Genomic DNA, 15298 nt, shown 5'->3' with positions numbered 1-15298 from the left:
ACACTGTACCGACACTGCGACGGTGAATGCAAAAGTTGTCTTTTCTTTTGTTCATGGGCCAAATTTCCTTTGGAAAAGTCCTGGTTCTAGATGAGTGTTGTCGTACTTTTTCGAAAGAAATAACGATAATGCTAGTGCTCCTGTAAATAATGTTTTCTCCCTCTAGATACATGTTGTGAATCCCAGTGAAATTTTACATTTACAACTAATGGGTATTATTAGCTGACGGGTAACAAAAAAAAAAACACCACCTTAACACAGGTCTCAACACACATGACATGCTTCCGATCAGGCAAGGTGGACGAATACAACAACAACAAGGCCACGCCACGTCTTCAAGCCGTTGTCTTGGTACTATCAGCAGATGGCAGCAGAGGCCAATTTTAGGGTGGGGAGGTTCAATTTGTTGTTTTTCTTACTGTTTAGCACTGTTTGGTCCACTTCTTCCACATTTACTTGGTTATATGTGTCTTAGGTAAATGGATTTAGATTCCAGTATAGCTGATTCGAACGGTTTAGTGATGCAGACATCGATCTGGGGCTAAACTGCACTTTGTTTATCTTATCAAACGAGGAGGAGGCGAGTGCCTGTGGCCTTAACTCCTCCTCCTTTCAGCTGGGGGGATTGACCAATAGAAAGAGAGGGCGGGCGAAGAAGTGAAAAACAGACCAGAGCCCTGCATAAGAAAGGTTAAGCAAGGTTGCTCCACGTCTTTCCTCCATCTTTATGTGGCAAAAATAGGAGTTTAATGATTCCACAGAAATAACCTTTGGAGACAGAAAGGTAAACTGGATAGATAGCTGTGCAAAAATGTTCCATTTGTTGCAATATAAGACCTGGTGTGTGACTTGTGTGTGGATGGTAGATTTGAGTGAGTTGCGTCAACAGAGAGCTCTGGCTGCCGTGTGAAGTTGGTAAATACGGTTTGACCTCGTGGTGACAAACTGGATTAAACGCTGCCAGCCGCAGCAGCAGGCAGGGGGACAACTAGGAAAAATATAACAGAACTCCTGCTGCTAACATACAGTTTCAAGTGAAAAAGAAAAATCCTCCTGAGAGTCCTGTTATATAACTCAATAAGGTCTGTGTTTTGGCTCGAGTCGCCCTGTCTCGGTTTGACCTCAGACAGACTTGGAAGAAACCAGCAGCAGAGACCCCTGCTCGACAGCTGCTGGTGAGTTCCTCAAACGCTAATTTTTATGGATTAGCTGTTACACATGCACAACACAGTACTTTATTGCCAGTTAGCCATTTTAAGGTCGTCTTCTCTGTAGCTTTAATCGCAAATTCGATACGTGCAAGTTTCCCGTTCAGCGTGCTGACGTGCTTGACATATGGCGGCTCCATGGCTGCCTGTTCTTCTGCAGAACTCACCGAGCTGCCAACAGTAACTTCTTCAGCTGCCTAAACCGCTTTAACCCGCTCGGTTTTTCACGCTCAGACGGTCAAAGCAGCTTTAATATTTAAAGTTTTAAACGGTGACCACTTAAATACTTGGCACGCGTGTATTAACGCACGAGTCTCGTGGCTCCACGCTCGAGGAAGGAAGGTCACTGTATTTGTTTAATGGGCCACTTTCGTTAGTTTTCGGGATTTAGTGGCATGAAGCTGGAAAAGTGAAGTGAAACCTTTGTACCAACTGACACTGAAGGTGAGCCTTACTTGATATGAATATTTCTGAAAGCACACCATTTCTACTTTGTGACATAAACGGAACTTAAACATTGGCATTAATTTAGACATGTTCACCTTAATATTGCAGCTCTATATTTTATAAATATCTTGGGAAACCAGGGTAGAGTCACATGTGGGAAAAATGATTTGGATTTATAACCATGAAGTAAACGTACAATAACTAAACAAATGCACGTTTTCTTTTACCCTGCATGTTTGTATAGAGTAGCTGACATTACCATAACAGTACTGCCTCTGACATGTTTTTCAGAGTAGTTTCATGTTTTCATATAGTAGAACTACTGCTTTCTCATCAATCCAGTTCCTGCTGGCTGTGTCAGTTATATATAGTTACAGAAAGATGGCCGAGTTGATAAAGGAATTATAGCAACAAATCTATTATTGTGTTTTTCATATCCAAGAGAGGGTGAAAATTTGAAGGCCATCCCACATCCCTACCATACACGCCACAGTGCTTTTTACTTCTTATTCATTCATACTACCTATTACTAGCCTATTATTTCATCCCCAAATAAACTGTTTTTGACTGTTCTAATTTGTAAAATTAGAACACAGACTAAGTATTCTCGCGGGGAACGTGGTCTCACTCACGTTTCCCGTCAGTGGTGGTGACGCCACTGCTGTTGGCGACTCACCACTGCGCAGCAACAGGAACTATTTCCCCCCTTTTGACTCAGCATCCGTAGGCAGGGCAGTGATTTGACTGAAAAGCACTCAGGCACCCACCGACACTGCATGGCTATTTTCAAAGCGGGGCAACCATGGCTTGTGCACACAACAGCTGAGGCTTAGGTGTTCTGTCTCTCACACACACGCACAATACCGTGTGGAGTCCCAGTCCGAGTGTGGTTACCAAACATAATGACCTTTCAGTTTTCTTCTCCTGCACAGGGAAGGAAAGAGGTTTGTGTCCATCTTCACAGACTTCATGTCCACATTGACAAAAAGGGGGAATTATTCAATAGACTGCATTTGGAAGTCAACACCAACTTCTTCCCAAAAGGTTTTACTAAGAATCTTAGTGCAGAAAGATCTGTTACTGTAAATAAAAAAAACAGTGGCACTACAGGGAAGATATTTTACTGCGTACCAGATTACAGCTTTTTATGTCTTTGGGTTGTTTAAAACCCCAGATTAGTTGAAGATCTTGTTGGGAATAAAAGAGAACTTACAGTTTGATTATTAGGTGACAATTTTGTAGGGGTGTGACGATACACTCGGCTCACGAGACGAGAAGACACACGATATTGGGGTCACGAGAATGAGACGAGATTTAAAGAAAACTACCATGACAAAATATATGACTGGACCAACAGACTTTTCTTTAACCGAGTTGCACGTGCATTTTGAAATGTTAGAACTCTTTACATTCATGATGTAAGCATGAGCTTTTAATCAACTTCTTCTTCCACAAATTGAGACTAAATTCCTGCGGCGTACGGCATTATTTTCATACAATGCCTGCATGTTGTCCGTCTTATCAGTCACTCTACTGCCATTTATCATTTCCGCCGGGTACTCAAAATGCGACCAAACAAACGATTTGAAAGTTGCGGGGGCATCTTCAATGGTAATACCGGTATTTTCCTACGTCACTCTGGCTGCTTGCTGCTTCCCCTCCTTCTCCTCCTCTTCTTCTTTTCCTTCTCCTTCTTTAGGTTCTGGCAGACTAGACGTGGCAAAGGTGCATTACTGTCCCTACAGGTCACAAATAGAAGTTTGGATAGCTCACAAATCTCGCGGGACAGTTTTTTAACGCAACGAGAAATATCGCCGAGTTAAATCTCGCGGGATCTCGTACCACAAGATCACGTCACACCCCTACTGTTTTATATATAATTACAAAAACCAGGTGAACAAGACCAGTACCCAGCACATAAATTATAGCCGGTATGCTTGACAGTCTTAATAAAGACACAAAAGGTTGTTTGGTTTTTTTAGGGCAGCAACGGGAGATTATTTTGATCATTATTTAGTCTGCTAGTCATCTTTTCATAAAGGAGTTTTTTCAAATAGATGTAATCGCATAGAATTGGGAAGGAAAACTACCTTAGCGTCCGTGAACCAGATGGAAGACAAAGTCCCAATAATAACACCGTAGTACACGGTTAATAACAGGAAGATTAAAGTACAACACAAGTCATAAGTTAATTATTTGTTAATATTTCTGTCGTCCCATGCTAATGGTCACATGGCGCAAAGCATACATGCCTCTGGTCTTCGGTCTGCTGTCCAGAAACACATAACAGCCCTAAAGGAGAACAGATGACCCACTTACTGACTCAGTCAGAGTCTGTGTAGTGCTTCACATATCGCTAAGACTCTCAGCAGCAGCTTTTTTCATTGGTGCAAATCCCAGCCGAGCTGCGTTGAATCTCAATGTCACACCCCCACAGCACAACACCTGTGACAGCAAACACTTGTAACACACGGGAATGCAGCGAAAGCTCTGCTCTTAGGACAACTGAGACGTGATCTCATGTTTGTGTCCTGAGTAAACACTGAGTCATATTTAAAGCCATTAGTGTCCCGTTTAGTCTTGTTCCTTTGAGATAAGCCCTAATAGAAAGTAATCTCACCGCCCGATCAGCTGTATAAAAAAAAAAGAAGAAGGAACCTCTGACAGCAGACCTTGAACATGATACAAACACATGCACCCACGTTGGCTCGTGCTCTGAAATAGCCAGAACATTCACTGTATCTCGCTCTCCTCCCCTTTCGTATCCAGTGACATTTTCAGATCCAGCCCTGGACTGCGTATTCACGGCTCACATGCACGGGATTCGTCTTTCCTTGTGTGTGTGTGTGTGTGCACTCAAACGGGGGACTGGAGGTCATTTGTATTTTTAGGCAAAGTCAAGACAGCTGTATATGATTGTGTGTGAGTGTTTATGCTGGCAGCGTATGGCGTGCTGACGACAAGTTTTATTTATTTCCATTTGCCTCCTTGTCCGTCTGCAGGTCTTTTGTTTCTCTGTCCTCTTGTCTTTCCTGAGAAGTTAAACTTCTGACACTCGGATGTGTAATCCCTCTTTTTTTTTTAAACTTTCGCCTCTCTCTAGCTTCTTTTCCGTGCGTTCAGAAGTAATCGAAACGTAGCATTCACCCTGCATTTCTTTCTTCTTCTCGCTCTGTGTCCAGTCCACGATGGCGAGCGATATGATGTTATTGATGCGAGGCTTGGCCAAGTTGAGCCAGGCGGTGGTAGAGACTCAGAGCAACACCCTGCGCAATGGAACAGGTAAGTTCAGTGTCACCGTTTTCCTCCCACTTGACACTTTGTTTTAATAGGGGTTATTGTTCTTCAGGCCATGATGTCACTATGGGGCCCGAAACAAACAGCCATGTACTTAAACCCAATGTTTACAACCAGTGTGTAGCTGTATTACCCTTTGTCTGAAAGTAAAGCTTCTATCAAAAAGAGCCCATTTTTCTACGCTAGAAAAGTTTGAATCGTGTTAAACTATCTGACAAAAGAGTCCTGACTCTGCTGTCTTGCTTAATATCTGTAATGGCGACTTGATATTTGCTTTCTCGTCGGTAGGTCTTCAGAATTGATGGCAACCTGGTTTAAACAAAGGTAGACTTTTGATATGTTGTCATTAACAGACAACCTAATGGTTCAAGGACTGAGTAATCAAACTGAAAAATGTCCTTGAAAGCATCATTAGAGAAGTTGGTGAACCTTTAAGACCGCGTTCTTCTGACTTGTTTTGAGGAACGTTCACTTCTGCAACGTACATATCCGGGTCTGGGGTCTGAGATACCGCAGTTCACGACTTTGGTTTCCAGCCCTGCACCAAACCATTTTCCTTTCCTTGATCTTTAACGTGGGCTTTTGATGGCATGTTCGTGGCCTCTTCTATACGACAACAAATCCATGTTTGTGGTTGTACGTGTGCAGGGCTCGCACAGAAATGAGTTTTTATGCCCGTGGTGTTAAACCTCACAACCGTAGGGGGAGCCAGCAAGCAGAAGGATTCTCTGTTGTTACTTTAAGCCGAGAGCAACGCATTAATAGTTACCTTAAATTAGCCAGGTAAACCAGAATTTCAGGATTTATGATGCACAAAGAACCAGTTTTTCTCCTCAGTATTGACATTTGTGCTTGACAAAAACAGAAGGATTCTTTCTGGTTACACTCAGTATGAGCTCCCTGTAAAGAGTGCAGTGTTGGTAGATCTGTCCATGTTGAAAGGCAGATTGATTGCCCTGTTGGACTTGATATGCTACATTCACATTACCAGCGTGAAGTCACTCAGATCTCGGATTTCTTGCTGATTTGACCAGACTTTTGTTGACTATATGGACAAAGATGTCTGATACGCATATCTTTGTGCACATTTTTGTCAATAACCTGCAGCACTGCTGCAGCACTGCTGGCAGTAGCTGTTTAAACGGCAAAAGTTAGTTGTCTCGCCTGTTTTGTCCTCAGTCTTTTCCTCTGTTGTTGGGCGAATGTTTGTCGTCATGTCGGGTTTAATGTCACCCTCAGATTTGCTGCTTCCATTCCAGAATTCTGCGTCCTAATGCACACTTGAACCACAGATGTTTTCTGTTGTCGTGCCTGTACAACTGAGATCTAAAAACCGTGTCCAGCGGGCACGCTCGTTATTTCAGCGGATAGTTTTGTTCACAGGAAAGTCAGATGCAGTACAGTTGAGCCATCAGATCTGATAGATGATGGACCAGATTTGAATCAGAATTGAACAACGTGGCTGGTAATATAAAAGTAATGTAAGAGTATCTGACAGTATTTGTTTTGGCTCACAGGGCGCACTGAACCTAATGCACATAAATACACCTTTAATAAAGGGTCATATTTGGTGTTTGCAATCTAGGGGTCCCAGGAATCGGTGCCGCTGTCCAAGGTGTCCAAACAGCTGCAGAGCAAGGCCTATCTGTGGCTATGATGAAAATGCAGGTATGTCTACGTTTAGGCAAATTTTAATGTGTAAATCTGTGACATTGGAGCAGCTGGACTGTCCTGTGTTTTATTCCTAAATTTAGCCCTTTTGGTGATGAAAATAACGGGTGTGTATCGTTATAAAGGTGCATATCGTAGTAAATTTTTTCTGTCTTTACAGGAGCTGTCTGGTCAGGAGCAAACCTCCTCATCAGAGTCAGAGTTTGACTTTCCTCAGGATGAAAACGAATTCAACGCCTCAGAGTTCAGGGAGGAAGGTGTGGAATTCACAGCAGAACCTTCCGAAAATGGTGCCAATGCACCAGCGGGGTCGAACCATGTCAACGGGAACAAGTCATTGTTTGAGGGCTACAAAGATCCAAGCAAACAGTTTAGTGGCCACACGAGATCATACCACAAAGATGCCAGGTATAAACGGTGTCTGCTGCGGTTGAAGTCCACAGCGCCTTTGTTTTGAGTGCAGTTTTTGTCAGAGGAAGCTAATCGCCTGCTCTCTGTCTGGCAGGCATTTCCTCGGACAGCATCAACTCTACAGTCAAAGCCTGAACAGACATGTGTGGCAAGAGGTTTATTGTCAGCATCCAGTGAGTCAGCTCAGGAGCTACCATCAGGACCCACCCTCAGTGGGGGAGCTGACAGCAGAAGACATAAGGAAAACCAGGCAGAGCAAGAGGGCTGACGACAAACCACACAAACAGATGGTAATTCCTGTTTCTCCTGTAATTGAATAGAAATGCAGACAGGTATTCGTGTGAAGTCTGACTTTCCACTTCCACTTGTCTCCACTTTGCGTCTTCAGTTAAGTGAGAGAGCCAGAGAGAGGAAGGTGCCTGTGACCCGGCTCGGCAGACTGGCTAACTTTGGAGGTACAGCAATACATTTATTTGTTCCTGTGTCTGAATCTTGGATGACTCACTGGCTGTTTGTTTGACCATATATTCAGTCGTGTGTTTCTGTCTGTTTTTATTCAGCCCTGTGACTGGAGCAATATCTGTGTAGCTTTCAAACAGAACAATAAGCTGCGCCGAAGATGCAGCAGGCTCAGTGAAAGGGGCTCAGTGCCGAGGGTTAGGGTTATGCAACCTAACCTTGTAATATTTGGTCTGATTTAAACCTCCCTCCCACCTCTTAAGATGGGTTCACTGAGTGCAGAACGGTTGGTGTTGTTAAATCATTATGACCTTCTAGAGGTTTATACAATTTCAAAACATATGTGAACCGCAGAAAGTTATCAAGTGTTGAACCAGAGCAGCACCAAACAATGTTCGAGGTCCTGAGATGTGCCTTTTGTCAAGGAAGTTCAAAGATGATGGCTGTCTGTTGTCCCTGGGATGTGAAGTACTGTGAGGATCAGTGCTAGTGGAACTGGTAATGAGTGGCCAAATTTGAGCGTAGTGTTTGTAAACAGTTTGCAAACTACTGTTAACCTGGAAGCAAACAGAAACCACCACCGCTCAGGTGTACTACCTCCATATAAGAGCTGTTTCTGGAGATAGGAAATCTGCCTGATTGACGTAGAATTGCAGATGGCCAGGGGAAAAAAAATGGAATGAAAAAACACAATAAGTGTAAATAATAATAAGAACCCTGATTTAAAAAGTCATACTCTACATGCAAGGTGGATACACAAAATGGTCTCATCATTTCAAAGTCAAAGGCGAAAAAGCTCATCCCTGGCCTCACACGTTGCTTCACTTTTAAAGAGATGATGGATAAATGAACAGGTGGCGTCGACTTAAACTGGACAAAAGCAAACCCAGAACATTCTCAGATAAATCAGAGCAGACTGCCAACTCAAACACGTGCAGCAGAATTTAACCGCGGCTCCCTCCAAACAAGTGGGATATACAGAGGCTACAGTGTGATGCAACGCGGACAGCCGAGATGATTCAGCATGTTGACAGTGGTAACATTTAGAAGGTGCTGAAAAGAGGGGGAGAAGCGGTGGAGGAATGTGGCCTCGGCCTGTCCTTCACTCTCCTGCGACGACTGGTGACAAAGTTCTGCGAGTTCATCACTTTTTTTCACCGCCGCAAGCGCAGATTTTCGGGCACTTTGATTGACAGTAACGTAAAGTTGGCTTGTTTCCCAACAAGCAGCATATATAGCAACTCAACCGTCACCTCAGTATCGCCAGGCGTGCCGCGACTTTTAAAGCTTTAGCTGAGGTTTGTTAAGACGTTTAAAGTTTTGGGCGTGAAGACCAGTTTACAGGACAGGAATGAGGCTGGTAAACACGTTGCGGCTCTGTCAGCGGGGCGGTTTATGATGGACAGACACCTGAGCTCGGCCTGGAAAAATACCCGGCATTCAGAAATGTTGCAAGAAACGGTGATCTCTCTGGCTGGGAGCACAGATGGATGCAGTATACACATGCTGCACATTTGAAATCCACCTATAAAGCAAATATTAATCAGGGAGATTGCATTATGTTGGGATGGAATAACTGTCCACCATTTCTGAGACTGTGCTGCACAGACTCACCACCTCTTGGCACTCCTAATTTACCAGTGAGAGTCGAATCGTTTCGTTAATGGAGAAATGCTCAGCGAACATTTACACGAGATACCGAGGCACGGCGTGTCCTGCTCTTTCCACCTACCGCCGAATCTCTAGATTTGTTGCTTAATCGAGGCCGCTGGCTGATTATGTAATGCGGGGGTTACGTAAGGTGGAAGCTTGGCGTGGAGGAACTTGTTCACAAACAGTTCCCTGCTTGTGTTGTCCTCTTTTTTTTTCTTTTCATTATCTGCAGAAATAATCCTCTAACTTAACAGCTTTTTTGTCAAGCGATGAAATGGCAAAATTTTCCAGTGATTAAAAGGGATAATCTGCTCGTTGTTTGTCTTATTTTGTTTCCTTTTATTTAGTACTCGTGGATATCCCGTATGTGGCAGCAAATGGCTTGGTATTGTTGATTTGAACAGATAAATACTCTTCGCTGAGCTCTGGTGAAAGTTTATGGTGATGGTGCCACTCAGGCCACTACCTGTTGAGTTAATGATTGATTCGCTGAAGGATGTTTTTACCCTCAGCGTGAGCACGCTTTTCAGTCATTGTGTTGGTGTGAGCGTGTGTTTACCTGTATAATGGATGCATTGATATTTAAACTCCTATTATAAACTGTCCCGTTCTAACTGTCTGTATGATCTTTCCCTGCTTTCGTCTGCACCAGGGTTAGCAGTGGGTTTGGGTATCGGAGCCTTGGCAGAAGTTGCTAAGAAAACCATCGGATTCAACGGTGCTGCAGGTAACGGTTGCACAAACACACCCGACCGGCTCAAAGAGCGCATCTGTTTTTACAGCGCAGAGATCTCCAGTATCTGAACATCAGTGTTTGCTTTTTCATTTATGTTTTGGTATATTTGTGGCATTCGGGTCATTCCAAAATGTCAATTAAAACCAAATGCAATAGTTTGTTCATTTAAAAAAACTAATATTCTATTGAAAATAGACATATCAAATGTTGCCAGTGAGAAAGATATGAACTCCTCTTGGTTTTAATGGCGGCAGCACATCTCAAAGAATTAGGGACCAAAACCTCTACTTACCTTTGAGCACTGATGCCAGTTCCATGGGCACTAATGCACTAATGCAGCCCCGTACCATCAGAGGTGCAGACTTTTGAACGGACCAGAAGGCCCCTCGCCTCTTTGGTCTGGAGGATGTCCGTGATTTCCGAAAACAACTCGCCTGACAACACGAGAGGTTCCCACGTTGTCCTCAGTATTTTCATTTAGAGAAGATGGCTCACGTTTATTTATGGTTCCTTCCTTGCATTAGAGAGCCTAAACCTGTATGGTTGGCTGGCTCAGGGAGCAGTGATCACTGACAGGGATTTCTGGAAGTGTTCCTGTTTTCAATCTAATTCATCATTAGATGTTGGAGTATATGTTTTTTTTTGTAGATTGCTGAACTTCTGCCCTTCTGAGAGACTCTCTCTCTCTAAGGTGCTCTTTTTAAACCCAGTAATGTTTCTGCCCTGTTGCCAATTAACCATTTGCCATCAAACTGGAGATGAGCTAATATTTTTCCTGAAATAGTAAACTGTCTGAAATGCTTTCTATGCTCTACTGCGACTAAAATGTTGGGTCGTGACATATTAAATCATCGCTCTCACACTTATTGTTCCAACTTTTTGGGAGTTGGGATTGTACCTTCTGTGCTGGATGCTAATCTATTGAGGATTTTACTTGACAATAGAGCAGTAATTCAGGCTTCATTTTGCAAATGTAGAAAGATTTGTCCATCTGCATTCTTGCACCACTGCAGAAGCCAACTTCCTTATTCTTTTTTGCATGTTGGTACGCGTTCCACACTTTTTTGAGGCCTCCTCCTTAACCAACCTGCCTCTTAAACAACCCGCTAATCCGAAAACGCAGGCTAAGCTGAAACGGAGTGCACAGGCGTAAATCTGAGGCATTTGTGCGTCTGTTGGTTGGTGTTTATCTTTATGTGTACTTTAATCCCCGCAGGAATGCTCTGAACACTGTCGGGGGGAGTAGTAAATCGTCCTGTGTAAAGCCTTTGAAGGCAGACGAACCAAAACATACTACCTGGCGACCTACTGACATGAATTTACAGTCAAACTTTTCTACACACAAGCACACACTGTGCATACACTTGGATCTGATTGATGTCAAATGACTGTGTGCATAGAAATAAAAACACTCCGTACTTGAGTGTTGTTCACACATCATTTGCTCGTACTTAGCGAAGTATACCTGGTGAATTCTGTTTCATCGTGTGTATGGATTTGTCGTGATGACCCGCAACAGTCGTTGAAACCACGTGAGTGGATCCACATGCAGGCTTTAAAGTTTGTCTGTCGACCTGACACATTTTATAACCAAAGAGGATTCGTGTTTATCTTGTGAGGCAGCTGGACTCTCACACGATCCCGGGAGAGTTCATCTTGGCAGGCTCCAAGCTTTGCGTCTGTGACTGAGGGCAAGTTGTGTTCAAGTCCTTTACTGGCAGCCACAGGCAGGTTAGAGGTGTGGCAACAGTCAACAAAGGCTTTTCACAAGTGAAAAGATACGGACCGCTCTCACCTCCGGCAACACGCTCCACTCTGTCGATATGAACCCCAGTAACCGACAAATGACCCACAAGTCACTTGCCACTTATTTTCTGCCGGCCTTTCTCCAGGCAATTTCCACTGAAAACCTTCCAGATGTGTCACAAATCCTCTTTTGCATGCTTTTTTTGTGCCTCTCCAGGCGAAAATAAGAAAGCGGTTTTGGACTCCAGCCCTTTTCTGTCCGAGGCCAACGCCGAACGCATCGTCAGAACCCTGTGCAAAGTCCGAGGAGCCGCTCTGAAACTGGGCCAGATGCTCAGCATTCAAGGTGAGCAACAAACGCAGACCCACTCACATTTACATTCTTCTTTTGTTTTTATTCTAAACGAAATGATGGGAGTAGTTTCTTATGTGGTTCGTACAGCATTCTGTAAGGGAAGCAGACTGACTTTGGCTTTTGCAGAAGGAACTGTAATCTGAGGTTGCAATTGAATAAATATGTAGATGGAATGATATCAAACCCCAGTCCAAACATCACTTTCCCCATGGGAAAAAAAAAAAAAAGAAAGAAAAATTCACTGGAAAATGTGAAAATTTGGCATAGAAGTCATGTTGTTGTTGCCAACACTGTAGTAGTTGGAAAAACAGGTGAACTGACCCAAAAAGGTTGATGACCTAACCAGCTTCTAAGTTAATCCTAGTTTATACTCATGCACAAACTACGAATACATGCGCATGGCCAACAGTGGTAAACATCCTAGTACTGAGGTTATGAAGCCGGCTCAGGTAACAGCAGTAAACACATCAACACAATGTTGTTTACCACTTTTCCCCCGCAGCCTGACCTTGCTCGGTGAGCTTTGTCCTTTGGTATTTATGCTCCGAGCTGCAAACGTGCCGCTGCAGACTGCACGGACAGCACTGTGCAGTGAGTGGAACGAGCAGATACAGTAAGAGAGGACAGGACACGGGTCTCTTAGTGTTCGCCAGTCAGGTTTTAGCACTGAGGATAGAGCTGTACGTGTGTGTGTGTGTGTGTGTGTGTGTATATGTGGTTACTTGAATAACTGAGATGGCTATCTTTACAGAGGTGACAAGTTGACTCTTAAATCATGAGTAAAGGCGTCGCAGCAGCTTTCTGACACTAGAAGCGCAACCTCACCTGTAAATAGTCAAGATGGGCTCAGGAATAATATGACTGACAGGAGTTGAGTAAATCTGGAGAATAGAAGACACTGCAGTGCTCATTGCCCTCTGCTGACATTTATCTGTTACGGCAGGAATGCAGTTGGGGATGCCTGTCCGACTATTGTAGCCTTGTAGCAGGATACCGGAACAGCGTTCACCTTGAGAGGTCTGGAACTGTTGATGCCATCAGCGGCGTCAGCCAAAACTCAGTAGCTGACAAGAAGTTTTTGTTGTGATAGTACTAAAGCCTGCTGTTTAATTCTGTGGCTCAGATGCTCATGTCTGGTTTAGCTCAGCTCAGCTCAGTGATTATGTTTTTGGTCAGTGATTTACCGTCCCATTTCATTTGTTTCTGTTTTATGAGCATTAAGATGGGTGGATGTTTTCAAACCTGTCGAGCAGAGTTTACTCAGCAGCCAGTTTGTTAGGAGAACCTGCGCAGTCCAGCCCAGCGGTGCTTGCTCTGATCATTTTTTAAAACAAGACCTTATTTATGGCGTGCATTATGTGATTTAAGTGGTATCTTTTAGAACTGCGGAGAAACTTACTGTCCTGCCTCTCTGTCCAAGTTAGTCAAGGTTTTTTCGAATGCTTGTTTGGGTTTCAGATGATGCCTTCATCAATCCTCAACTCGCCAAGATTTTCGATCGCGTAAGGCAGAGTGCTGACTTCATGCCAATCAAACAAATGACAGTAAGGATCTTTTCTTTTACATGAACTTGGATTTCCACTTGGATTTGATGTCAAATCTATCTTTGTCTGGATTGTAGGACTCTCCTGTGATCAAAGTATTTAATTTTTGTCCTTCGACAGAAAGCGCTCAACAGTGACTTGGGTCCTAACTGGAGGGACAAGCTGGAGTCTTTCGAGGACCGTCCGTTTGCAGCTGCCTCCATTGGCCAAGTTCACCTGGCGAGGATGAAGGACGGCAGGGAGGTGGCCATGAAAATACAGGTTAGGTTCAAAATGAGTGTGAGCGCACGGTACGTTCTGGTGTTATTTAGCAAAACACCGTTCCCTGAGGGTGTGTGTTTAAACCACACATAATCTGATCTCTCGTCTGTTTGCTTTTGTCACTTATCAGATCAGCGTCGGTGTAAACGGGAGTAAAAAAACTCTAATCTGTGCTGTTCGTGCAGAGAAATACTGTGCCTTCACAGTATGAAATGATCTAATTCCTGGAGTCATTGTTTTAAAAAAGATTCAAGTCTTCCAGAAATTGTGGAGTTAGGTGGTAATATAGTATATATAAATAGTAATGACTAAATCACGACAGATTGGATTACAGATGATACAGATGATCTAAAGTGCTGCAGTTGTTTAAACGAGTACATTTCCATTAGACACCACACAGTTTTATCAGCAAAGGTGTTGGTTTCCCCTTGACTTCTGATCAGTTTCTTCCTCTGTCTCTGTCTGTTTCCAGTATCCCGGCGTGGCTCAGAGTATCAACAGTGATGTCAACAACTTGATGGCGGTGCTGAATATGAGCAATGCCTTACCTGAAGGTGCGCACTCATAGACAAACACACGCCAAGCATGCTTCATGTCTTACGCAGGCAGCTAAACATGTCGGCTTCTTGTTTGAATAAGCGCTCACTGTTTATCTCTATGGTTGGACCGAGTAGCATTTATTTTATCACAGCCGTGAACTGGACTCAGTTGCACATTTGCGTAGGGAGGCTCTTATTTTGGTGTATCTTCTGCTTTTCTGTGAAATCCCACGGCTTGCATCATTAAGTAAATGGTAGCTTGTCCAAACTTTCTGCCTCATGGTTTTATCACTGTTATTAAGGCGTGTGACCTAAGTGTTTTAGCTTTTTTTCCCAAGTGCTCGAGCCAAATAAAGTGCACTGAGGGCTCCTTTTCCACCACGCTGCGGTGGTTTCTCTCGATCTGCCTGGGAACAGTTAATGCGTTTTGAGAGTTGATAACAGCTATGCTTGTTTTGTAAGTGCCACAAAGCCTTTGTGAGTAAGGACTACACTGCTTTTCCCAGCGTTAGATAAAATGTCTTGATAAGACGACTTGTAATAAAACTCTGCCTTCATGCATTACACTGAACGTTACTTGATGTACTTTCCCAAGCCCATATACATGGCACATGCTTAGCTTTGCTGTCTCCATGTCTAAATTAAGCTGTGTGGAACATAAGCATGCGGCCGTATGTCAGAATGAGAAACTGCCGTTGCTTTCAAACTGTGATTAATGTGTTTATGTTTCATTGCCTCCCTTTTCTGAAAAGGGGCTGTTGGGCTCTTTATTTTTCTTTCATCCTCATTTGTTACTGTTGTCAAAATGTCTCCCAACATTTTGTCCCTGTTGTTCGTGTCTCTCTAGGTCTGTTCCCAGAGCATCTGATAGACGTGATGAGAAGAGAGCTCGCACTGGAGTGTGACTACATTAGAGAGGCCCAGTGTGCAAAGAAATTCAGGTATTCTGTTGCAGATGTGTTGAATCTCTG

The 15298-nt window shown here is 43.6% G+C and overlaps 1 protein-coding gene and 1 long non-coding RNA gene across 6 annotated transcripts in view; both read left to right on the top strand.

Annotated features, from left to right (window-relative positions):
* Positions 1–15298, top strand: part of LOC140267025 (uncharacterized) — a 123402-nt gene that overhangs the window by 83889 nt on the left and 24215 nt on the right. The window lies entirely within an intron of this gene.
* coq8aa (coenzyme Q8A, genome duplicate a) overlaps positions 678–15298 on the top strand; it is a 294959-nt gene continuing 280338 nt past the window's right edge. For 2 of the 5 annotated variants that reach the window (XR_011907183.1, XM_072362180.1), the window contains exons 1-12: positions 863–1175; positions 4838–4937; positions 6538–6620; positions 6784–7031; positions 7129–7324; positions 7423–7489; positions 9799–9873; positions 11846–11974; positions 13442–13527; positions 13648–13788; positions 14261–14342; positions 15175–15268. Coding sequence is in view for 4 of the 5 variants with exons in the window: in XM_072362180.1 (XP_072218281.1) it covers positions 4844–4937; positions 6538–6620; positions 6784–7031; positions 7129–7324; positions 7423–7489; positions 9799–9873; positions 11846–11974; positions 13442–13527; positions 13648–13788; positions 14261–14342; positions 15175–15268 (1295 nt within the window). In the remaining variant the exon portion in view is untranslated. Of the gene's footprint in view, positions 785–862; positions 1176–1238; positions 1653–4837; positions 4938–6537; positions 6621–6783; positions 7032–7128; positions 7325–7422; positions 7490–9798; positions 9874–11845; positions 11975–13441; positions 13528–13647; positions 13789–14260; positions 14343–15174; positions 15269–15298 lie in introns of those variants that run through there. The other 3 variants (XM_072362182.1, XM_072362183.1, XM_072362181.1) reach the window with 3 other exon arrangements.

The sequence above is a fragment of the Leuresthes tenuis genome, unplaced genomic scaffold (genome assembly GCF_036924035.1).
Source record: "Leuresthes tenuis unplaced genomic scaffold, fLeuTen1.0.hap1 SCAF_13, whole genome shotgun sequence".
NCBI lineage: Eukaryota > Metazoa > Chordata > Actinopteri > Atheriniformes > Atherinopsidae > Leuresthes > Leuresthes tenuis.
This window is presented reverse-complemented; position numbering and strand designations above follow the sequence as displayed.